Genomic DNA, 25,887 nt, shown 5'->3' with positions numbered 1-25,887 from the left:
TTTTTTTTTTGAAATAAGCGCCCTTGGTCTTTTTTTGATGTTGTTTGTATTTTAAATCATAAAGTAATTTTTCATGTTGTGTTTTATTTTATATATGTTTTTGGTGATATCTTCAATTTATTTGCAAGTATAAAAAACAAGTGGGTTTTATCTTCTGTGTCAGATTGGCTATGATGTTCATCTGATGGAATATTCTAGACTGCTTAATGTGAGGTGAAATTGTATGTATGAAATATCAGAGTTTAGTCTTTCCTTGTCAGCTGCTGCATGCACTGGGTGTTTTGACTGTGCTTTTACAATTTTTCATTCAAGTGAGATCATTACAACACTGTGCATAGTAATTAGTCAACATAGTTCCATAGTTATGTGTTTTTAGATACTGTCACTGTAAAACGAGAGACTTCAGAACTGTCTGAATATCAATTAAAGACTACTTTTATGAATTCAAAGTCTGACCTGTGTTTAAAGCTTTACTGGCAACTGCACATACTGCTGAATGGTTCTGATGTCTGCTTATTTCTCAGAAAGGAACGGTTTTGTTCTTTTCTGCTTGAAACAATCATTCTGTATCACAATTTCAAACTTTACAGTATAATACTGTACATTTCAATGAATAATCTAAAAAGTATTTGATCACCACAGCATTTCTATGTACAGAATTCAGAATTTATTGTTGAATACAATGTGAATAAACTAAGCGTGAAGAATTAAGTACTACTGGCAACACCACCCACCCTTTTTTTGTTGACTATGCATGATAGGTTTGCTGGGAAGAAAGTATATTAAAAACAATCCCCTATCCACTCATCCAATTAAAACCCCCTCACTGGTCCTTATTTCTGATGCTCTTTGTTTATGACATTTTTGAAGAGTGTGAGAAGGGGTTTCTGACCGCGCTCGTCCCAGGACTTCATGAAGCCTCCGTAGCGCTTGCCAGTAGGCGGGCTGCTCCAGCGGAAATGCTTCATTTTGTAGGAGCCGTCCTTCTTCCCCTGCTGGTTTAAATCGCTCTCCTCTTGAGGATAGTTGACCTCGTTGGTGGCCAGCTCGCGCCTCATCTCGGCTGGGAGAATCTCGGCGGATTCCTCCTCCACGCCGTTTGCGTACACCTTGATAGGCCGCCGCTTGCGACCCACTGGCTTTCCCCACCGGAAATGCTCCATGGAATAAGAGCGCTTGTGATCGTGTCGAGGGCTGGACTCAAGGTCCATTTGCTCAGCAGGAGCGAGGGCAGCAGGGGACAGAGGTGCGAAGACCTCGGTCTGCTCCAGTTCAGAGGGAGGCTGCAAATGGCTTTCTCCTGGGTAGACTGGGGTGTCATCTCTCAGATCAGACCTGCATACCTGTATGCAGTTCTTAGGAAGAGCAAAAGAAGAAACTAAGGTGTTTTACATTTTCTACTTACATTTTCAATTTGCAAAACAATTGTTGTGGTGTTGCTGTGCCCATTTTTCAAAACCAGACTGTATTTACTACAACTTTTCTGTCATGCCTTCATCAGCATAAGTTAAATGCAAAAAGGCAAAGCAGAGAACCTATCATGTCGTGTTTTTTATTGTAACCTTTTCTTTGGTGTGTAATATAATTGTAAATTATCTGCAAAGTTACACATGACAAAGTCCACAACAAATGGAGTTAATTTCTCCAACAGAAAACACAAGCAACAAAAAACGAGATGTTTGGTCAGTCCTGCCATTATTTCTGTGACTACCGCAACACGTTTAAAACATTTGCATAATGCCTGCCAAATGGCTGCTTTGGTCTGTCTTCGAACAACAGCTGGGTAAGTGAATTCGCTACTTCACGGAGATTTATACAGCATCAGAAAAAAAGGTGTTTTGAAATAACGTAAGCCTCCCAAACAGCATTACGATTTTGTAAATTAGCAAAATAGGGGCATGTAGTGACAAGGCCAAAAAACAAGCTAAGCAACGGTTACATCAGACTGTACTGTGGTTAAGGTCACTTAACCAAAATGTTAAATGAAAATCTTTTTTTCTCCATAATAGCTGATGTACCAGAAACCCTTCAGGTAAACAAAATGCATTTTTGTTTCATTAGTGGCTGCTGGCACATTGCTAGAAGGTTGCTTGGGTGTTTGGAGTGATTACATACTGACCCAAGTCAAAAAAGTCCAACCAAGAGTCAAGTCAAGTCATCATTCTGGGTTATGGTTCAAATCCATAATCCTATACAATTAGCAATCATAGTAGTGATGCTTGTCTCACTATTGATCAATAAGACGTGTTTATTTTATATTTGCATTTGAGAGATAACTTGCAATTTGAGCTAAAAGAACCAACATTAGAAAATAAGCAGTCATTTTTGCAAGTAATATTGTAACTCACCAAGATGTTCTCGTCAGTGGTGAGGTCTCTGCAGCGGGAGTTCTCCCAACACTGAGCTCTGACTTCAGAGCCACCCGCACACAGAACAGCCAGAGCCAAGAGCCAAGCAGGACACAACATCCTCACTTCCCTCACCATATCTGACAGAACACAACGGCTCATGTCAATATTAATAACGTAGCAATAAACATATTTATGCACACTCAATCACATTTAATGCATGCATAGTTACGCAAAGCATTATTTCATTGCATGTCATAATTATAAGAACAAAGAAAATATTGTGATTTTAATGCATGTTCGTGAAATAACACACACAGACACACAAAACGGTATACATGAATGATTAAACAATGCAAGATAAATAAATAAATAAATGTAAAGCTGAACCTGGATGAATTTCTTACCCACCTGTTGTGCAGAAAGAAGTCAGCCAACCAAGGTTCTACTCTCTGAGGATCTCTGATCTGTCTGGTTATGTGTGTGTTTGCTTGTCTCTGATGTCTGAAACCCTCTTCTATTTTCTTTTATAAGCTACCTGTGCGTTAATTCCTCAAGGCCACCAAACTCAGTCATTTTTAATGGGTGGTGCAGGTAGGAAACCCGGTGCATCATCAATGATATGGATGAGTAATCCATCAAAGACTGTCAGTCAACAGTGAAAAGTCAGTTGTGAATGAGTGTGGGATTAGGATCAGATCTTCAGCCAGGTGTAAGTCTTATCAAATCATGATGGTCTTTCTCATTATGTTTAAGGGCATACGTGTCAGTTTACATGACTTAGGTGATTAAAGGTTTAACTCACTTCAAAAAAGGTTTAATTAAATTCAAATCGATTATGGGGCATGTTTTTGTGTATGCTAGGGCACATAGGTGCTAAACTTGTGTTGAAATTAATTGGAAGGTGAGGGATTTAAACAAGGAAGCCATCCGGGTACAGTTTAAAGGTTTGTGTTGTAGAAGTGGAACAAAAGCTCATAATACAAAATGACCATGTTTTGATAGGATTGGATGCCAGTAACAGATAAGGTTAATCAGAAAATGCATTGCTGCAATGCAGTACCTTTGCCAAAATTAAATATTCTTCATAGAGAGATAATAATAATAATAAAAAATAAATAAAAATATACAGATGAAGTATCTAATCATAATCTTACTGATTAGATTTGTTAAAGCAGACTGATTGTTATAAAAGGAGGGAAGAAGTGCTTGTAATCATTGTGTTCTTGTTAGCAATGGTTACCTCCAAATAAACATGAGCAGCCATCATCGCTTTGCATCAAAATGGCCTCACATACTGGGAAATTGCTACAAAGATTATTGCACCTGAAATAACCATTTACCGGATCATCAAGAACTTCATCAAGGAGAGAGGTTGGACTGCAGTGAAGAAGTCTTCAGGGTGTCCCAGAGTGTCCAGCAAGTGCCAGGACCACCTCCTCCTGAGGAGTCAGCTACGTAATCATGTCAAGACTTTTGGACAATGGCCTGGTGTCAAGAAGGGCAGCAAAGAAGCCACTACTCTCCAAGAAAATCCCAAAACAGAACCTGTGGTCTAAAGAAAGTGGTCATGTCAATTATAAAATTATACATTTGGACACAATATGATGTTTAATTTAAGGGAAAAGTCACATCCAATTAGTAAGCTGTAATCATATCTCTATTTTATCTTTATTTTTTATTTTATATTTGCCTCTCTCTTTACAGGCTATTCGCCCACATTGCACAGTGAATGTAATCCTATTAGAAAAGATTTAGAGGATAAGATGTCTGTCAACCCATAGTGACACTGTTAATAGCGCAGCATTTCCTACTAACAGTGAGTGAGCATGAAGGGGAAAGGATGATATGCTTTCTTGCAACATTCACAATGACAAAAGGATTTGCCTGTCTGGTAAAAGGTAACTTTGTATATCTCATTTGTTAATTTGCCTTTTCATTCAGTTAAATAAATTTGTGTTTGCCATTTTATTTTAACCTTTGGAATTTCAGGATTTATTATGCACATGCTCGATGTGTGCATCTGTTAAGTTGCATCTGTTTTCCTTGAATGTCCTCTAAATGCACTTGTAAGGCAAAACTTTTGATGAATATGATTGTGTTAACCTTGACAAACAAGTTTTAATAAACATCTAGAAATGTTCTAGATTATCAATAAAAAATCAACAATTTTTCTTCACACCATTGATACATGTGAGTGTTTGTTTGTTTATTTATTTTTACAAATATTATGTTTTGGGGGAGTCTAACTACAGTTTTGCAGTCTGAACTAACCGTAAAAAGGCTAAATTACTTGATATGTTAAGAGACTTATTGATATTGTCATAAGGGCTCCAGAGGTCCTCTCTCTCACATGACAAATATTAATAGGATTTATTATTATTATTATTATTTAGAAATAATAGTAAAAACTATGGCGAACTACAATAATGTGTTTCTTTTAAAGATACTTTTCTTAATAATCTTAATAAATATATTTGACATTAAGCCCCACAAATATGTCAAAATGAATTTGAATTCAGAAATCTACTGTTTAGTAAAGACATGCATGAACCACATTTTTAAAAAAACATTTATTCTACTGTTGTGTCATAGACCATTCAATTCTATTATTTCTTTCGGCAGGATGCTGGGTGGCAATTTGATAAAGATTTTTGGCAAATGTCAACCCAATCAGCTTCCTCCATCTCATTTACATCCCTTCTGGCTTGGAGAGATCTAGTGACAGCATTACACCATGAGGAAATAAGCTATGCCAATCTAAGGACCCAAACAGGTTTCAGGGTCTGATGAGGATTCACTCTCTAGTCCTGACTTCTTCTGGAGAACTTGAGTCTATTGCAGAATGGTATCACTGCTGTACGCTTTTTTACTCTGGGCCGCATGGGCTCAGTTTCCTGTTGTCAAAACCAAAGAGGCTGTTGAAGAGTCTAAAACCATAGATAAAACAGACACTTCTCAGACTAACACACATCGAGTTAGCAGCAGCTTAATGCAGTGTGGTGAATACAGCAATGAAGTGATGCCAAACGGACAATGTCGTTTAATAGCCACATTGCCTCAGCTGGAGGAGCAGAGGTGTCCGGACATGTTCCGCTGTACCGATGAAGTCTCCTACTGGCTGCGTGAGAACGAAGAGCGCAAGCAGCAAATGCAGGACCTGAAAGAGACCATTTCAGAGCTTCAAGAAGAACTGAGGAATCACAAGCATCGCATCAAAGTGCTGGAGCTGCAGGTAAGAGTTGTCCACCTAATTTTTCCAGTAAGAGCGGGCGCAGCCATTTTTTAAATTGAAAGGGTCTGGTGTCATCTGCTTCCAGCTATTTTTAGCTGTACAAAATAACTCATTTTGCTGCTTGATATTCCAAACTGCTGGGTCTTACCATATTATTTGAATGTTATTATTTTAATTAATTAATAAAGTTTTTTTTTTTGTGTGTAAACAATGACTGTTGCAATATATCGTCTTCTATAGCATCTCATGCATGAAACGGAATTTAAAATTTATTCTAATAACGTGAAAACATTTGCATATAGCACATTTTACATTCCGCTTTTGTGCTTTTCCAGTGTTCTTCTATGCAAACATACAAGGGTGCCATAAGGTTGGGGGTTGGGGGTGTTTAATGTTGGGACAATTCCTAGGGCCTGGCTTGGTAGAGTGGGCCCAGAACATGATTTTTACAGAGGGGGACCTCCCTCCCTAGCCCGGGGTCAATATGCTGTTCAGGGGTCCCAGAAACCATAGTGGCACCCTTGCAAACATGTGTTAGATAGACGTGCTTGACCTTTGATCTGGCAGCATTTGCAGTGTCTTGTTTATCACATTAAGTTTAAAAATGTAGCACACACCAAAATGTACGGGATAATGGCTGACAGGACAGGAATTTTTATTTTTTACTGACATAATGGCCTGGCAGCATCTCATCTGAACATAGTTCATTATTGTTCTACTGAAGCTTCTCGTCATCTGTAGCTTGTCCGCGCTAGTTTGACTAGCACCTGGCACTTTTGATGTGGCCCTATAAAGACGTTTTGTGTCTAAATAAATGCAATTCTTGTTAAGAAAAAGAAACAAAAGCTGCATTTGTGCATGGGGTAGCCAACCATAGCTCTACCCCTGCATTAACTGCGTTAAATATTTGCAAAGTTGTGAGGTACTGTAGCAGAGACCAGCTTGATGGCTGTAAATACATTACAATACAGTCGGATACAGTTGGATGGTTGGATGAATTTCTGACATACTTAACAAATACATTTTTTCATTGTTTATTTAGTAGGCGAAGTCTTTTTTCTTTATAGCACACATTACATATTAACAGGTGTGCTGCAGCCCTGCCTTATACAGGAACCTAGAGACGGATGTTTCTGTACTAATGCCTTCTTAACCCTGATCAGTTACTGGATTAGAGCTGGAACCTGTCCCATGGACACATAGTAGCAAGTCCATTGCCAACAATGCTTTACATCCATGTACAACTAAAAATATGTAGCATATGACCTGTTACTTATATATGAATTGGCAACACCAAACAATGTAGTTTCTTTTCAATTATCTAGTACCTCGTAAGATTGCAACACAAAGATTCAATATAATAACAGAGGTTATTATTTTCTAAGGTAAGGTATTCAGTGAATCAATTTCAAATAAATAAATCAGTTCCAGAAATCCAGAGCATCTTTTATCTTTAAAGTTTAAAGAAAGTTAACTTTTTTTTTAAAGTATGTTTAATATGCATACTTTTGCTGCACACTTTTTGGAATTGATGCAGTTTTCTGTTAACTTTTTAAACCCGTGTGAATAATATTGTTTTGTTGGGTCACTTTCAAATCCCTAAATGAACCGTGTGACCGGATTAAGATAATCTGTGTTAGTTTTCCATTTGTTTTCCTGTTTGCAAATATTAGATGAGCTGTGTCCTCAAAGTACACTTTGCTTTGAATTGCTGATTGTGGTTTTCCTGTGCTGGCAGCGTGAGGAGAAATATGGAATGAACTCGAACTCGTCTTTAGAGCATCGTTTCCACACGCTGCAGGAGTTCTATGAAGAGGCCAATGCACTGCTGCACATCCAAGGATCACTCATCTATGACATGCAAAGACAGATTCGCAACCTCACTATGATAGTAGAGCGTGTGAGGCGCAATCCTGGCTGTATGATCAATATCATCCGCACAAGCCCGCTCCTCGGCGCTCAGGATACCCTTCACCCAGGTCAGCATGACTAGGTACTGAAGATTTCCAAAGTGGTTATTTGATCTTTAAAGGGATAGTTCACTCAAAATTGAAAATGGTGTCATCATTTATTCACCCTGATGTCATTCCAACCCTGTATGACTTTTGTTTTTGTCAATCAAATGAAAGTCAAAACAACACTGAACCCCACTGACTTTCATTATATGGATAGAAAGAATAAAAAAAAAACCAGACTAAGACATTTTTTAAAATCTTCATTGGGTGAGTAAATGGTGACTGAGGTGTAATTATTGGGTGAACTACTGCTAATTAAAATGTATAACTCAAATGAGGAAAAAAAAAATACAACAAAGTCATAAGCATCTCAGAACTCATACGTTATATATATTATATATTTTTAACAATAGCTTGATTTGATCAAATATTTGTTTCCTCAGAGGTTCAGCATGTACGAAACTGTCCAATTGACTGTGCATCCCTGTTCTACAATGGAGTCCATAGATCTGGGATTTTTACTGTTGTCCCTTCAATAGGATCGACTCCTGTAGAAGTTTATTGTGATATGGAGACCCAAGGTTTGCATTTTTGTGTTTATAGACAGGAAGTTTGGGTTAAATTAGGAGCATTAGTGGATGTTAGTTGGGATTAAATAATCATTCTTCGGACCAGGAGGTGGATGGACCATGTTTCAGCGTCGACAGGATGGAAAGGTCAATTTCAACCGCAAATGGACAGAATATAGGGATGGCTTCGGAGATCTGCGTGCAGAATTCTGGCTAGGAAATGACCATATCCACGGTATCTCCAGCCAGGGAGAGTATTCCCTCCGCATTGACCTCGAGGACTGGAATGGCAAGCACAAACACGCACTGTACCAGAACTTCTGGTAAACATTTGGAAAGATTAAGTTCTTAGAATATTTCTGGCACTTAGTTATTTCGTTTTTTGTTTTCAGTATTTAATTGTTTTAATACATTTAAATTCATAAATATTTTAATAATTAATACAAATATTTAATACAAAACAATGATATACTGTATTTATATTAAAATGTATTCATATTATATAAATTTAATACAGTAGTGTTAAATTACATTATATATAAAACATATCAAATACTAAATATACATACAAATATTATTTTAATATTAAATATTGATATTAAATTAATGCAATTTTTCTGAACCTTGTCCAAAATGAAGCATCATATTGTTTTCATCTCTTAAATATTCTTATGAGAAAATCCTTACAGATGCTCCAAATTTAAAGGAATATTACACCCAAAAATGAAAATATGCTGTAATTTTAATCACCCTCAGGCAATCCAAGATAGACAAGTTTTTCTCTTTATCAGAACAGATAAAGTTGCACACCAGTGGATTTTTTGGGTGCTGTCAGAATAAATTGTTTAAAGTCATCTTAAAGATGTATTTTTTTATTACTAACATATAGCTTCTCACTTCACAAGACTTTAATTAATGGACTGGAGTCATGTGAATTACTTGTGGATTATTGTGATGCTTTTATCATATGTTTGACGGCACCCATTCACTGCAGAGAATCTATTAATGAGCAAGTGATGTAAAGCTAAATTTCTCCAGATCTGTTCAGAAAAAAAAAAAAAAAACTACATCATGATTGGGCTACATTTTTCTAATTCACTCAAGCATAAATGATTGCTTTGGCAGGATTGAGAACGAGGACAACCTCTATCGTCTCCATGTATCGGGATTCAGTGGTACGGTTGAGGACTCGTTTGGCTGGTACCATGACAAGCAAAGCTTCAGCACTCCAGACACAGGTGACGTCTGTGCTGAGATATCTCACGGAGGCTGGTGGTACCATCAGTGCTTCTTCGCCAACCTCAATGGAGTGTATTATAAGGTCTTAAACAATTGAAGGAAAAATGAAACAATTCCAAGATATAAAATATGAGCCCAACCATCTTAACTGTGTCCTATGTTTATCTTGACCACCAGGGGGGGCGTTACTCTGCCAAGGGGATGAATCTTCTGGGGCCTGATGGGATTGTGTGGTACTCTTGGAAGGACTCAGATTACTACTCCTTGAAGAAGGTGAGCATGATGATCCGCCCACGGACCTACAGGCCACGCCTCTCCCCATAACAACACAGCTTTAGGACCGGTGTAAAATAATACTGGAGTGACATCATCAGGTCATTGTTGATTCTCTGTGACTAAGCAATTACGTAAACTGTGGTTAAAGGGAAAGTCTCATCTGGACTCGTTTTGGTCAAACTTGTCTCATAATCTTGGTCTTTGACATACTGATGCATTCTATGAATTGTAACTAATATAATCAATTTATCAAACAACATGCATTATTAGGTTATAATGGATTTTTTTTTGCTTTAACAAAAACAATTGTATTTGTTTTGGATAATCATTATTAAATAGAAATAATTCATAAATTGATATAATTTTGATACATACTGTATACTTTGTTTAATCTTAATTGATGTTACTGTTACACTTCATTGGTTAAAAATACTCAGAGGTGTATTTTTTTTTAAGATTAAGTTTTTAAAGAAGTCCTGTGACCAGTTGCAACAAAACCCTTAAAGGGGTAGTTTACCCCTAAGTAAAATTTTCCAAACCAGTATGAGTTTCTTTCTGCTGTTAAATACAAAAAAAGACACTTTGAAGAACATGGGTAATCAAGCAGTAGTCATCGACTTCTATAGTATTTTCTGTACTATAGGAAATACAAGTCTTAAGGGGTTTGTTGCAGCCAGTCTCTGTATTTCATGAGAACATTTGCTATCCTATTTGATATGGCACATGCAAATATGTTTGCTGTTTAAGCCTCAGTGATTTTGTGTAATTTAGAGGCAACAGGTGCTCGAACAATCCCCAAATGTACAGCCTTTTAATGCCTAAATGTATGTTTCACAACATTGTTTACATTTTGTAACTATTTTGAGAATTTATAAAAATGACTTCGTTTTTGACAAATGTCCTGCTATTTTATCTTTCCAAGTTCTACCTCTCTGCTATAAGTTTCAAACTACTTTCCCATGAGATAAACATATCTGCACCATCCATGAAGACTCGTTGTGCCTATCACACACTAACAGGACGGGTGGAGCGGACCAGCGAATGAAAGTAGCACTGGACTAAAAGAGGTTTTGAGGGGCATCACATGATTTGATGATTGTTTGCATTACGGTACCAGATGAAATAAGGGACTCCTTACTGTCAAAACATGGAAAAAGTCTAAACTAAAGCTGCCTCAAGTTTAAGGGAAGGAAATAGTTTTGGAGAAGAAAGTGTTTCTTTGCTTGAGGTCACGCTCACATGAACCCTCGCCAACACTGAGGTCATCACGTTCATTTCCTCTTCCTTTCTAAGGTAAAATATTTATTTTCTCTTTCAAAGAGAGAAAACGGACCCTGAGCTAGCATAAATCCTGGATAATTTTAACATTTTCTCAAAAAGGTTATTTTTGTGCTCTTAATAGAACTGCAAAATCAATTTTGACACAAGGCCAAACAATGCAGAGCATTCATGGCCATCACAACTCTCCTCACAGACTTGGAAAGGTATAAAGAAAGATTTATTACACACTGAATGGCTAGTTAAAAACACATTTTATACACTGAGTGTGACAATGAGACATTTTTAGTTTTGTTTTGCATAGAAAATTTTACCACAGGTAAAAGACAATGTCCTTATTGCTTTTATCTAATACATACCACTAAACATCTGTCATATTTAATTTCACATACCACAAGAAAATAAAATCATGTCAGACAATTTAAGATGTTAATAAACTCATTTGGTTTAGATGGCCCAGTCTAAGTGAACATGACCCTGAGAGACCTCAATTTACATAAATAAAATTAAATGTCTTAAGGGAGTAGTTTACTCATAAAGAAAAAAATACTGAAAATGTTCTCACCGTCAGGCCATCCAAGATGTACAGGAGAGGAGTTTATTTCTTAAAGCAAAAAAGTTTAGAAATGTAGCATTTTATCACTTGTTCACCAATGGATGCTTTGCGGTGAATGGGTGCCGTTAGAATAAATCTCCAAACAGCTGATAATTCAGTATCCACATCACTCAAGTTCATAAATTAATGTCTTGTGAAGTATAAGCAAGTGATATACTTTAATGCTAAATTTCTCCAAATTAGTTCTGATGAAGAAACAAACTCACCTATATCTTGGATGGCCTAAGAGTGAGCAGATTATTTTACCAAATTAAAATTTTTGTACGAACTATTGTTTTTTTTGTTTTGTTTTTTTACGTCGGGGAGTGTTACATTAGCTTAAATAACAATTAAGATTTGTATTTCACCTTTTTCTGTGAACAAAATATTTGGTAAATGATATTCTGCACATCAAAAATAGTTTGTTCCCTTATAACCTGTATTTTACAGATGCCACAATGCAGCAATACAGAATTTTATGGAAACAATATGGTTAGTTGTGTATTAACATAAAAAAAAGCCAAAGCAGCATCCTGTTTTAAAACTCCACAGAATCGACACAGTTTGATGAGTATTGACGTTCAGAGCGAGTCCTCACATGGTGGTATAATGTCCAAGCGCTTTCTTCAGCTTTTCAGCAATCTATCCAATGAAAACACACAAGAATGTTACACACATACTATGTTGCATTACGTATGCAATGTTTCTGGTGTCCGTACACACTGGTATCCCATCACTCACCGTTTCATAGAACTTCACCTGTTCCTCCAGGTAGAACTGCATGAGTCTGTTGTAGTCATAGATACGGTTGCTATGGAAGTGATTCATCTCCGCTAGAGAAACAGATGGCAAGTCTAAGATTACACATGTGTGTGACAAACTCTACAGTTAAGCACACCGGTGCACGTATAAAAGACCACTGTGACAAGTCTTTCACACTTTCCTAACATACCTTGCAATGCGTAAGACATGGTGCTGAGGTTCTTTTCCATGATGAGTTTATCTTGTTGGCTAATCTTATTCATCACCACCAAATGATCAGCCTCTTTTACTTTATCAATGGCAGCCTGAGGGGAAAAAATGCTTAAATACTATTTAAAAAAATAAAAAATCTCTCTCTCTCTCTCTCTCTCTCTCTCTCTCTCTCTCTCTCTCTCTCTCTCTCTCTCTCTCTCTCTCTCTCTATATATATATATATATATATATATATATATATATATATATATATATATATATATATGCACATATACAAATTACTTTTTCATTTAAATGAAACAAAATCATAAAACACTAAATATAGAAAGGCAAAAGGAGAACAGTTTATACCTTGTGAACTGTTATTGTGTCAGGGAAGCAGCCCAGTAGACCCTTGTACTCAAGGTTTGTTTCCATCAGGAAGTGTAGATCTTTTTTCGGCTGAGAGACAAAGTTTATCTTACTGAAACAAAAGCTTAAACTTGCGGACAATGCTAAAAACAGCAATCGTGGATGTTGCTATCACTGGGTAGCCTTGTGGTTACAATTCTATCAAACTGTGAAAATAGCCGCACAGGATGTGAGGAAACTTGCTAATGATGAGTGAATGGCACTGGTAGAAGTTCAAGGACGGAACGGTTTGTTGAAGTATTCATTTGAGGAAATACTGTACTTCTGATACCTGTCCTGCAACGATTTCTGCTATTTCCTCATACGTTTTTCCTGTTGCAGTCAATGCTTCTGTCAAAGTTGATTCCCCTTAAAATAAAAAAACCCCCACATCAATAAAACATGATTAGATAATCATAAGGCAATCCAAAATATTTTTAGATGTAATATTTAAGCTGAGAACATGAGGGCATTTTAAAGAACAAAGCTCCAGTTTCCTACCGTTGTATGCACTAGTGTTGAAAACTGATGAAAGGTTCTGAAATGCTTTTCCAATCTGCCGATACTCCTTTTGTAATGCTGTTGGTTTAAAAGCAGAAGATATTTAGTATGGACAAACCACAAGATGGTAAAACATTAATGAAATGATCTACACAGAACATTTGACTGTACTTGATAATCATAGAGTTAATGTGGCAGTGAGAAAATCAATAATATGAACTCACGGCCTGTACATCTCTTCCAGTGAAGATGCCCAACAGCCAGTAGTTCTTTAACACTGTTGTCCATGGATCTAGTAAACTGGCTGTACATTTCATATTTCTGCTCCCTACAATCACATCAAATAAGACAAATGTTTTATTAAATATAATATAACATATATATATATATATATATATATATATATATATATATATATATATATATATATATATATAAAAATTTTATTAATACAAAATAATAGTCTTTACTGACACTTTTGACCAATTTAATGCTAAATAAACGTATGAATTACTTTCAAAAAGAAAAATCTTACTGACCCCAAACATCATACTTTGTAAATGACTATTAATATAAAAATATTATATAAATAATAGACAACAATTTTATCTAATTAAAAAATAGGAATTAAAAATGTACTGAATTAACTGAAAAAGTAACCAAAGGAGTTAAAAATAGTCTCACACTTGAGCAGGATCTAACTCTGGGAGATCTGGATCTATGTTGAAGAAGATTTTCACTCCCACGGTTTCGTCTTTTTCTGCTCTCCGCTTCCCTAGTTTCCACTCCTAGTAGAAACAACAAATTAAACATAACGTACAAGACTCCCGGACTGCTATGCTGAACTTAACTTAACTATTCATTAGACAAAGTTAATATATTACACTGTAAAACACTTCTCAAGGATGTTTTCTCAATATCAGCAAACAGATGGCAATACTCAACAGAGGAGCTCTTCAACTGTTTATATATATATATAATCTTCGTTGACTATTCATTTACAGCAGTATATAAAACTACATGTCTATTATTAATAGGCACATTTTAACAAACGCACCTTCTCGTCTCTGTAGTTAAGGAAGAGCTGGAAAACGTCACTGTTTGAGATCACTGGATGCCGGCACATGCGGGACATCCAGCCCTGCAGGCGTTCCATGCGCATTTTGATAAATTCCTCTTCAAATCGGCCTAAAGAGAAACAGAAGACAGATGCTAGGAAGTTTACCAGGCAATTATTATTTTTTTTGGTGATCATGAAAAGAACAAAAAGACATGGCGGTGCAAGAAGCTTTTCCAACCACGATTACTTTTTTTGCTTCAATCACCTGTAACTTGTTTGTCAGGTAGACATGGGATTGGCAGAGCACAGGCAAACTTCTCCACGAGCCTCTCGTATAACCAGTCAAAGTGTTTGTATCTGTGATTGACCGGTCTATTAGTAGTCTGAAAAAAAGAAAACCGTTGACTTGTTAGCAAAAGAATTACAGTCAATATTATTCAAGTAAGTGCTTCAAATGAACTTACATTAGGTGTGACCTGGTATTCAATGTAGCTCTTCAGGCCGTACATTTTTGACCCCTTTTTGGGATCAGCCACTACACAATCTAACTGAGTTTGTGGATACAACCATACAGGACCCACCTCACCCGTCTGCAAAATAAACATTCATCCTGTTAATGTATCCATTCACTATAGCACTTAAAACAAACCCAAGGTTGGTGGATTATTCCTTTATCCAGAATAACTGGAATCACATGACGAAGTCAAATAACTTACATAAATTGGCAATCTTTCATCTCCTTTAGCTATGTGCTTGGTAAGCAGATACACTTCTGGATTTGGAGTCTTAGAAAACCCTGGAAACCTATGGGAAGAGATGAGATTGGCTTTTGTAAAGTTTCTTTTGTTAATGAAATATTAATATAGGTAGTTATCAAGAGTAAAACATTACTTGTTGAGGGCTAATTTCATAGTAGAGTGACCCCCGCCCCGCTGCATGGTTCCGCCCTCTTCCACCTGTGAGCCTCCATAGCCGCCTGTCGACTTTCCATCATCGGAGTCATCGTCCCATTCCTCATCGAAGGAATAGACAGAACCTACAGTCATGTGACACAACAATCATCATCATCACAGAGAGTAACAGTAGAACAGACTGAAAAACTCAACTTCGGTGTATATCAAAATCCTCACACAATTTTTACACAACATACAGAAATGCATATACATATTTCAAAAGTATAACCCTAACTAACATCCTTTTTCCTACTTACATTAATATTTCCTACTTATACAAGGAGGCCATACTATAGAACCTTTGCATTCCAAGATACTAATTCAGAAGATTCAGCAGTGCATTTTTATATATTTTTTAAAAAAAGATACAAAAGCTATGATGAAATTACATATGAAGATGTGTATAATTTCCATAATACATACATTTTTAATGTGTATGCTAAAGTGTACTACTTTTTCACAAGGATATTATTCATACTAGAAAGCAACTGGAGGGGCCAGAAAAGGTTCTGCTTCCTTGTGCAAATAAACTTTTATGGTATACATGCAAATGTATATAGACCAAAGGTGTACAGTATATACCACTCTCGCTGTGGGGAACATGTTTCAGAACAACCCTGCTGTGTAACAAGCAAAGACAACTGTAGAGATGCCTATACCTAACCTTACCACTGAAATTATCCACTTACTTCTACATACAGTACCTGCCTACCTAATGTACATAAAGGGCTTATTTATGACTTTATCTATGGTGTGCTGAAAGAGAAAGTTCAAAGTCTATATAACAAAGCAGATAACACAAACAACATGATGTAATGTTGTAGACAGTAAAGCAGCAATATGGCTGCTGAGCTGCTTCTGTTACAGAATGTATATGTGCCCGAATTACAAATACTTCATTATACACTTTAAAACAGAACAAGGTTAAGCTTTAGCTTGGTTTTATGGCTACCATTAAAAATTGTGCAATATTATTACAATTTAAACGTTTTCTATTATAATGCATTTTAAAATGTCATTTATTCCTGTAAATAACAAATCTGTATTTTTAGCAGCCATTACACCAGGCTTCAGTGTTTACATGATCCCTTACAAATCATTCTAATATGCTGAGTGTTCAAAAAAAAAATTATTATTATTATGAATGTTGAAAACAGTTGTTCTGCTCAATATTACTGTGGAAACTATACCACTTTTTATTTCAGGATTCTTTTATGAATGGAAAGTTCAAAAGAATTGCATTTATCCAACAGTTCTCCATAAGGGTTATCCTCTAGTCTACAGGGTCACTGAAGTCTAGAATTTTATTTATTTGAAACATATTTTTATTTTTTAACTATATTTGTCTTCAATAGTCCCTTTTACAGCATTAAAAACACCTGGGTTCGTTTGCCGTCAGGTTTGTTTGGATAATGTGAACTGCAAGCAGTGAGAATTTAAGAACCACATTTCCGCTTGCCTTCAGCAGAAACTGACTTCTTCATACTTTTGAACATTTGCATTACATTTGTGGCAAATAGACGTGTGTGCCGTTCTGTGTTGGTGCTTTGGAAACCAAACCAAATTTTTCAAATCCATTAGTACCAAGCAAGCAATGGTATCAATCCATTTCACCACATCCTCCAGCACCAAGAAAAAAAAAAAAAAAATTGTGAACAAAATCCAGTGGGGACAGGAGGAGGAAAGATGAAATAAGGTTCAGGGCAGGCAATCAAACCAATTGTAAAACCACCCTTTTCTTTAGATAAAAACACTTATTGACCGCAAACTTTTGAATGGAAGTATAGATAGCTATAGGCAGATAATCAGATAATCAGTTCATGGAGGTTGTACTGTAAATGTTCTCCACTTACCATTATTGCCTGCTGGTTCCTGTTCAGCGTGGTTCCAGTTGTTCGCAGTCCAAGGCTCATTCACATTAATTGCCTACAGACACATAAAATCCAACATTAAATCATTCTTTTAAACACGTCCGCATCCATTCTGACCCTTAATACATTTGATTTGCCATTCTGTAGGTAGTGAAGTTGCCAAAATTATATAGTTCGTTCCTTTGAGTCTGGATTCTATCAACCCTTTCCCACAATCTCCTACCGATACCTGTGCTGGAACTGTTCATGTCTGCTCAAATGATGAATAACCAAATTCATTACAATTTAAGGAACATCAGGTTTTGCCTTCCACCCACATCCTTTTTTAGGCTCCATCAATATCATTCATATATCACAACAATATTACAGAGATTTACCATTGCTGGGTTGGCCATATGACCAAAATAAAGCTGCCTTGTTCATATTCAAATTCTCACATAATATTTGCTTGTGTCTCCATACACCCCATGACACCATGTCTGAAATATAACATACAAAACAGATTTGGACAATCTCACCTAAAACCAATGCAGCAGTGATATTTCGGTACTTAGATATTCCTGTAAACTAAAGATATTTTCGAGATGATCCTTAATTATTCACTGCAACAACTGTTACTAATAAAGCATATTCCACTTTCATTTTTCATCTGCTTAAAGAACAACAATTATAAGTTCTTGCCTTTCTATTGTACATGATTTTAATATTTATACACTTAGTATAAGAACAGGAAATGGAACAATTTTATTTTATTTTTTTCACAGCCCTAGTGAAAAAAAAAAACTAAAATGTATTTGAAATACATTTGTTGTATGCTAAGTATACTGCAAATTAATTTACATATTAATGTACTTTAAACTGTACATTAAACTGGTTTTCTTAAAGTCTGCTCAATTGGAACAACTAATTTTGTGCTTAATCTACATAAATTGTGCGGAAGTAGTGCTAAATTCCAACTAAAGATATACTGAAGTATATCTAATTTTGCTAAAGTGGAACTGTTGCAAGTATACTTTAGGTACACTTTAAATATTTTGCATTTAATGACCAATATTATTCAAAGATCATACAATCCTCATCTGTATCTGTATAATCTAGACATGTGCCGGTATTCGGTAATGCGATATCTCACGATAATTGATATCCACGATATTGTTATTGTGAGCACTTCTAAATAGCGTGAATAATTATACATTACAAATTATTCAGAATTTGGGATGCATTTTAAGAATACTCTTTCCATCAACTGGTCAAAATGCACAACACACTTGTATGCTTCTTGCAAGATGCATGTGCGCTCTTATGTAAACTAGTAAGCATGAGAAGCACATGGGGGAACATGTGTGAGACCCGCTGAATGAAAGCACATTCACTCTCTGACAGCAGATGGCGCTAAACTGCAGAAAATGCAGCCGTTACCCTGGAAACCCCATAAATAAAGCAGCTGCTACTTTCTAAAACATATTTAAATGGATTTAAATAGCCATTCAGATTGGTGGATTTGCTATGGTGTTCATCACAGCGCCAAATACTTAAATATTTAGACGTAATATTTTAATCTGGACTACAACATGCCCTAGATATTGTTTTAAAATGTTTTGATTCTTTATTGTTTGTTCACACTTTACATTAGGGCTTCATTAGTTAACATTAGTTAGGTAATTCATTAGTTAACATAAACTGCCAATGAAAAATTCTTCTGAACATTCATCAGTCCTAGGCATTCCAATATTTAATAACACATTGTTAAAATCGAAAGTTGCAACTGTGTTATTTAATGAGCTAACATAAAATAAGACTTGTATTTTTTAACAAAGATTAATAACTTCTGTAGCAAATGTAACTATTGCTCATTGTGAATGTTAATGCATTAACTAAGGTTAACTAATGAGGTCTTATGTAAAGTGGTCTTTATAGTTCTTTTGCACTTTAATCCATGTAAAATGTTTAACTTTATATATTTTGTTCAGTATTACTTTATTGTATTTAAATATTCAGTTATTTTTGTTATAAGAAACGTGATTAGAGTTTAAAGGTTTAAAGTTATTAAACCTGTTATACTGTAATATGGCCATGTTTCTGAAACTACATTTCAATATCGTGATAATACCGTATGCTGTGATAAAAGCATGAGCAATTAATCACAACATGAAAATTTGATACCAGCATATCCCTGGTATAATCACAAAAGAACCACCAATTATAGCAAAAAAATAATCAAATAAAATTACTGATTCCATGACCTGATCAAGTCGTTTAGACACACAATTATTTTTTATTAATATTACTTTACACTTTTTATAATAATACAAAACTATGAAATAACACAAATGGAGGAATGGAAATTTCATGGCAACCAAAAATGCTAAACAGTTTTCTAGTATTTTAACTAGTTTTCCTTCATGATCCAATTCACCCTGAAAAAGAAAAATATTAATAAAGTAAAAAAGAAAAAAATAGATTTATTAAATAAAAGAAAAAAATATATAAATAATTGGAATTTAGGTTTTGTTAAGAAATTCATATGCTCATATGTTTATATTTGTCTACAAGAATAATATCAAGCATTTAAGCACAGACCTTTAAAACAAATGGCTATTAAGATCATGAGGAACTTACAAATGTGTTCAAATTCTGACTGATAGCATATATTTAATTGGTAAAAAAAAAAAAAAAAAAAAAATATTATTATGCATATATCCTGATTATATTCTTCCTAAAATATTCTTCTCTCCTAAAAAGATAAGCCTGATCCAAGTTTAATGGATTTAATGGTTTAATTTCACTTGTCATCTATCTGCACACTGCTACACATTTAAATATTATTTCATGAACAATGACGCTTTGCACAACACAAAGTGTAGACATCTGACAAACCTTCTAAGAGAAAGAGGGTGTAGAGAGTACAAGAGACAGAAAGAGAGAGGGAGAGACGGGTCCTCATGCCTAATGTCTCGAATCATAATGAGGCCCATTTACTCTCATTCTCCTGCTTATACAGGAAATGGATTTCAAATGCAGATGACACATAGGGCCTTTGTGCATCTTATGCTCACTAGAATTCTCATGAAATGAGTCTGGATTTCTAGTAAAAGTTGGTGAGAAAATGAGGAAGCAAAACTAATATTTGAATAGTGTGTTTTTTCTTGGTTGTGGGTAATTATTTTTACTGAGACCTGCTTTACATTTCATATGAAGAAGTGTGGAACAAGCTGATACTCATATTGCAACATTTCAAACATCTGAGCTAGAACTTCATGCAGCACATGCTCACCACAACTTCTTCAAATGAGGCTATGAACAAAGAGTAAAACAGATGGTTTAGTTGATGTATTACCTGAGAGTTTGCTGAACTGCTGTTGTAACCTTGATTGTGTGCATCAATGAACTGTGTGGCTTGCGTGTCACTTGATGCTTGTGTGGAACCAGGGTTGATCTGCCAACATAAAAATATATAAATAAAAAATATTAATGAAAAAAGCATGAATGTAAAAAAATGTACTCTGAAATTATGTATTTGATGTCAAATCCTGTCTGTGCCTTTTACAGTCCATGCATACTGTACATAACTCAAACTTTCCCTCCAAATGAATCATTAACAAAAAACAAAAACAAAAAAAAATGTAAATGTCATTACGCCTGAGCCATGCTGACTGTATATCTACAGGAAGGCCACACTGGGAATATGTTACACATCTTGGTAATTAGGGTACAAAGGCAGACATACTGCACAGGACATGTGGGAATATTCTGCATCTGTAATAAAAGTGTGCTAAATATGTAATTAAAACTTTAATGAGTAACATTTTTTTACACTACAGCTCAGAAAACACACACGCATTCAATGATTTCTCTTGATTTAAATTATGTGATACAACTGGAAAAACACAAGAAAATCTGAAAAACCCTGGTTTTAGTAAATCAGCTCAGCAAATGGAATAACACTCTGCACACTGACGTGGTCTAGATAGACAGAAGAGAAAAGTTTGCTTTCATTTTGTCCTTCCCCACTCTAGAGTACTAAAAATAATCCCACACAATTTTATAAATTCATCCCATGCTCTGTATACAGAAGTGAAATCAAAAACAAAGCTGATGATTAGGATGGTTTTTACCTCAATGTAGTCCTCGGGCACCAGGCCTACAGTTCCTCTGGAATTCTGAGCCTCTACCCAGCCACCGCCTACATTCTACATAAAACAAAGTTTGGGGTCTGTAAGACTTTTTAATATTTTGAAAGAAGTCTCTTATACTCACTAAGGCTGCATTTGTAACAATAATATCATAAAATGCTTCTACAATTTTATAAGATACTTTTCATTTTAAATATACTTTAAAATGTAATTTGTTTCTGTGATGGCCTAGCTGAATTAAGCGCCACATGATGCTCCAGAAATCATTCTAATATGCTGATTTTCTGCACAATAAACAACAATATAACAACATAATACTCTTTACTCACGTTAGAGCACCGTAACTCAATAAATATGTTATTTTATTTCACAAAAAATAAAAAAATAAAACTCCTAATGAAAAATCTTATTGAAACCAAACTTTTGAACGGTAGTGCATATATATGATGTATTCTTTGTATATAGCCAAGTGCCTGTCTTGAAACATTTGTGCCGAAACTCAGTGTATCCTCACCTGGTTAGTGACCGTGAGTATTTCACCTTCTTTAACAGTCAGTTCATTGTTGCCAGGCTCAGCAGTGAAGTCATATAATACCTGAGCCTGAACACAGCAAACACATGGGTAACACAGAACAATAACTGCATGAATATTTCACTATGGCATGGATAAAACTTTCACCTCTGTTTTTTGTTACTGAAAGATACTAAAACACTTCAATCTAAATATATATGTAGATGTTACACGTGTGACAATATATCACATTAAAAACATAAAGCTAAGTGTGATTCCTCATAAGCTCCAAGAATAATATAAATACATTTCCATTTTTGCTAATGAATGCACACAGGTCCCAAATGAGAATATTATGATGAAACACTTTTTGTTTTCGACAGCAATGTCACCTTTTCTCCTAAAAAGATCTATCTTATTACATGCTGGAAGGTTTTATAGCCTCATTTCCACATATGAGGGCTCATCTGCATGACTGACCATCACACAACACAGTCACCATCTAAACCAAAACATTAGAACTGGTTTCCTGTGCCAAACCACCTCTAACCAAGCACAGCTTCCATATTTAGTGCGCTGAGTGTTTATCCATATCAAAAGGATGTGCTTACTTATATGATAATGCTGACAAATCACTGTACACTGGATGACATGTTCCCTTGGGTTCTGTTTCTGACAGGAAGGATGCACCATGTTCCTGTTCACAGCAACAAGGTTGACACAGGCGTCTCAGAAAGCTTGTCTTTTTGTGACATGAGATGACTACCTAACAGCATTTTGTGGCAGGTTTTGAGTCGACTGTTTGCATATATTTGTACCCAGATGACTCAGAACCTGCATATAATGCCCACGGATGCTACTAATAATAGCTCATTAGGTTTAGACATCGCAAGATTTTGATATTTTAAGTAGGTGTAAGTGATTTGTCAAAACTCTTTTCAGTAATATATTTTCATACTAATTCTCAACAGATAATAGCAATACACACAATCTTTAAGTAACAGCCTTAATAAACTTAGCACAACTTGCATCTATTTTTTTTTTAAATAAAAGTAACTAACTATTTTAATCATTTAATCTAACTGATCTTTATAGTTATTGCCAAATCATGCTTTTGTGTGTCTGATTTTCTAAAGTATCAAAATGATCAATGAATACTTGTTACAATAAAGACAATTTAGCTCATAAGCTAACCACTGCGTGTTTACAATATACTTTCAAAATGTGTCTTTCGATTTGCAATGTCGACACAGAGCAGGAAAGACTAAGCAAGAGGTACCAATCAATGACTTGTGCACAAGAGCCCCTCAGAAATGGCAAGGAGGTGGGCATAGGCTCCATAAAACATATGGACATCCTGAAATTGATGCGTCAAATAGAGTCTGTAAAGTATTTTTACACTATACTGAGTGATAAACAGAGACACAATTACTCTAATTAACCTCAATCTGAAAAGGTCACCTACAGTATCCTATCAGTTCAAACCATTTTATAAAGAAAAACAGCAAGTCTGCAAGCTATGCATCACAGTAGTAAACATTGAAATGGAAATGCTCAATGAATTAGTGTAAGTATACAAGTTAAATTATAATTTACATTATATACATGCTCTTCTTACATGTAACAATAATCTCATGTTTTTACTGTGTATCAACCACAAAAAGGAGAATATTAAATCAACCAAGCAATCACTAGCTGTGTGTTCAGCTTAGAAACTTGTATGAGTTTTGAAAATGTACCAACTCATGAAAAGAAAGAAAGCAAGGAAGAAGAAGAAAAAAAATCACTTTCATGTCATGGAAAAGTTCATTTTTATTTCAGTAATTCAACTCACATTGTGAAACTCCTGTATTTCGTGTGTAGATTGTGTATCTGAACAAATTAAAATACTTCATAAGACCAACATTTTATTTTGTACATTTTTGTGCGATATATATTCTAATTTTGCACATAAGTTAAATTCACAACTGTGGTTGGAAACCCGGCTAGCGATTGTCTTCAGGACAACTGTCAGATCAGCAGTCTTCCCCATGATTGTGTAGCCTAGTAAACCAAACTGAGAGACCATTTTGAAGGCTCAGGAAACCTTTGCAGGTGTTTTTTGAGTTGATTAGCTGATTGGCATGTCACTATATTCTAATTTGTGAATAGGTGGATTTTTGTTAAATGTGAGCCAAAATCATCACAATTAAAAGAGCTTAAACTACTTCAGTCTCTGTTCATTGAATTTATTTAACACAGGAGTTTCACAATTTGAGTTGAATTACTGAAGTAAACGAACTTTTCCACGACATTCTAATTTATTGAGATGCCCCTTTACATGCTATACAAATGAATGAATGAATGCATGCATGATTAAGTCCCAAAATGTGCACATATGCCGACCACTTACTAAATTAATTCTCAGTACAATTTGTTGCAGCACGATTCAGAGCATAATTTTTTTCGCATAATTAATTTAGAAGCTAAATATAATTTGGATTTACATTAAATGATAGGCATACTATAATGTATTTACTGTTGCCTGAAAAAAAAAATGTGTGCACGTTTATTAAAACGTCATTTTGTGTTCATAAACTTGCCACTTGCCACTCCAAATTCGATTCGAGGAATTGGACTCTAGATCCGAGAACCGGTCAGTCATTGAATAAATGGTATAATCGGTTCAAATGATTCATTGATAAGAGCCGACTCAACGGAATTCGTCTACGAACAGGGCATCGGTATTGGTTTTTGAAACAGTGTACTACAACAGTGTACAGTTCACAATAAAGTCACAGTAACTAAACACTTGTTAAACTATTAAACATTTTGTAAGAATCCGTTTCATAGAAATACAACCCTTGCAATATGACCTATTTCATCGGACGGTGGTATGAAATACCACCATCGGTTTGGTAATGTTTCCTTAAAAATACAGTCCATTATTAAAGTAACACTGATGAACTTTGTGTACGTCAGCGATGCAACAGTTCGTATGAGACAAATGCGACACAGTCATTTCATCAGCAGTGTTTATCCCAGTGTTATGCCAAAACTTACCTTCACTGCCATTATGATGTCAATAATTTAATCACCAACATGCGATTTGAACTCTTAAAATAAACAAAACGTAGTAAAAACAAACCTTTCTGTCCCTAAAAGAAGCGAAAATTACGGGTTTGTTTGTGTTATGCAGCAGTGACCGCTCTCGATTAGCCAAGCATAGCTCGATAAAATCCAGTTATTTGACCCATATAACGAGAAATGGGCGTTAAAGTGTAGACGTTTCGTCCTCTTTCCCTAACTCAGACCCGGAAAACTTCAGCACATTGGCCTCAAAATGTGGGACTTGGAGCAGCTCTTCCTGCAACTCACACACCGCCCAGTAAAGTTCAAGTAAACAACAGAGACATTATGCAAAGAAACACCAGATTTCAGCATTTATTTAAATTTATAAAACGTATTAGACATCAAAATGATGATTATTATTATTTGTATTAGTTATAAAGCTATTTAATTTAACACACGCAGTTTATTTAAAAGCATTATGTTTTTGTAGCAGTGAAAGGTTGTTTGTGACAGTGCTGGGGCGTGTCGGAGCAGGTTTGTTGAGGGAATGGCTTCTTCAGGGAAGGACTGAACTGCCACTGCCACTCCATACTGGTAGAGTAGGAATGGTGGTGAGAAAAAAATAGATAAGAAAATATAAGCTGCAACAAATATGTGTACACCCATAGTGAGGTAAGATTGCCATCTACTGGTCTTTAAAGGTTAAGTCACATTTCCAAGCGTTTTTCATTCAGTGCTTTGTCAATCAATATATATGCATATGTTGTGTTTATACTCTCTCGCTCTCTATAGTACAATGTTTAGAGGCAATGACATTTGTATTAAAATACATGAATACTTGTTCTTCACAAGTTTTGCTCATAACCCCATAAAGAGATTTATAATTTAAGAAATTGATATTTTGAGGAAGCTGTCACCTGCCTTCTGCGTGACTTTCTGTGACAGTG

General features: G+C 35.4%; 3 protein-coding genes across 4 annotated transcripts; 1 reads left to right on the top strand and 2 right to left on the bottom strand.

Moving 5' to 3' along the window:
• Positions 1-35: 35 nt before the first annotated feature.
• On the bottom strand, positions 36-3,380 carry LOC113060636 (pro-opiomelanocortin-2-like). The gene is made up of 3 exons (XM_026229722.1): positions 2,760-3,380; positions 2,349-2,488; positions 36-1,355 (listed from the first exon to the last, which is right to left on the bottom strand). The coding sequence occupies exons 2-3, from the start codon at positions 2,484-2,486 to the stop codon at positions 834-836; spliced, it is 660 nt and encodes a 219-aa protein (XP_026085507.1). The 5' UTR covers positions 2,487-2,488; positions 2,760-3,380; the 3' UTR covers positions 36-833.
• On the top strand, positions 1,251-10,961 carry LOC113060635 (fibroleukin). Of its 2 annotated transcripts, XM_026229720.1 has the most exons (8): positions 1,251-1,383; positions 4,056-4,249; positions 4,974-5,583; positions 7,322-7,562; positions 7,982-8,119; positions 8,214-8,430; positions 9,233-9,428; positions 9,524-10,961. In XM_026229720.1, exons 3-8 carry the CDS (start codon positions 5,194-5,196, stop codon positions 9,668-9,670), a joined length of 1,329 nt encoding a protein of 442 aa, XP_026085505.1. In that variant the 5' UTR covers positions 1,251-1,383; positions 4,056-4,249; positions 4,974-5,193; the 3' UTR covers positions 9,671-10,961. The 2 variants fall into 2 exon arrangements, with proteins under 2 accessions (XP_026085505.1, XP_026085506.1); XM_026229721.1 differs by lacking the exon at positions 4,056-4,249 and having other exon boundaries at positions 1,260-1,383.
• A 176-nt stretch (positions 10,962-11,137) lies between these two features.
• LOC113060634 (sorting nexin-9-like) lies at positions 11,138-25,270 on the bottom strand. The gene is made up of 18 exons (XM_026229719.1): positions 24,932-25,270; positions 21,893-21,979; positions 21,361-21,435; positions 20,583-20,681; positions 17,228-17,300; positions 15,313-15,457; positions 15,138-15,225; positions 14,886-15,011; positions 14,687-14,804; positions 14,419-14,549; positions 14,046-14,149; positions 13,586-13,689; positions 13,362-13,439; positions 13,153-13,229; positions 12,822-12,911; positions 12,448-12,562; positions 12,237-12,328; positions 11,138-12,137 (listed from the first exon to the last, which is right to left on the bottom strand). Exons 1-18 carry the CDS (start codon positions 24,941-24,943, stop codon positions 12,090-12,092), a joined length of 1,662 nt encoding a protein of 553 aa, XP_026085504.1. The 5' UTR covers positions 24,944-25,270; the 3' UTR covers positions 11,138-12,089.
• Between the last annotated feature and the right edge of the window lie 617 nt (positions 25,271-25,887).

The sequence above is a fragment of the Carassius auratus genome, chromosome 42, assembly GCF_003368295.1.
Source record: "Carassius auratus strain Wakin chromosome 42, ASM336829v1, whole genome shotgun sequence".
Lineage (NCBI taxonomy): Eukaryota > Metazoa > Chordata > Actinopteri > Cypriniformes > Cyprinidae > Carassius > Carassius auratus.
This window is presented reverse-complemented; position numbering and strand designations above follow the sequence as displayed.

Excerpts from the sequence above, each read along its gene's own strand:
- LOC113060634 (XM_026229719.1), bottom strand. Across the intron at positions 15,012-15,137 it reads ATGAAAGATTGCCAATTTAT|ACGGGTGAGGTGGGTCCTGT; the intron begins GTAAGTTATTTG and ends TTTATTTTGCAG. Across the intron at positions 14,805-14,885 it reads AATACCAGGTCACACCTAAT|ACTACTAATAGACCGGTCAA; the intron begins GTAAGTTCATTT and ends TCTTTTTTTCAG.
- LOC113060635 (XM_026229720.1), top strand. The coding sequence starts at position 5,194 with ATGGTATCACTGCTGTACGCTTTTTTACTCTGGGCCGCATGGGCTCAG. Across the intron at positions 5,584-7,321 it reads TCAAAGTGCTGGAGCTGCAG|CGTGAGGAGAAATATGGAAT; the intron begins GTAAGAGTTGTC and ends CTGTGCTGGCAG. Across the intron at positions 9,429-9,523 it reads TCAATGGAGTGTATTATAAG|GGGGGGCGTTACTCTGCCAA; the intron begins GTCTTAAACAAT and ends CTTGACCACCAG.
- LOC113060636 (XM_026229722.1), bottom strand. The coding sequence starts at position 2,486 with ATGGTGAGGGAAGTGAGGATGTTGTGTCCTGCTTGGCTCTTGGCTCTG. Across the intron at positions 1,356-2,348 it reads CCACTGACGAGAACATCTTG|AACTGCATACAGGTATGCAG; the intron begins GTGAGTTACAAT and ends GCTCTTCCTAAG.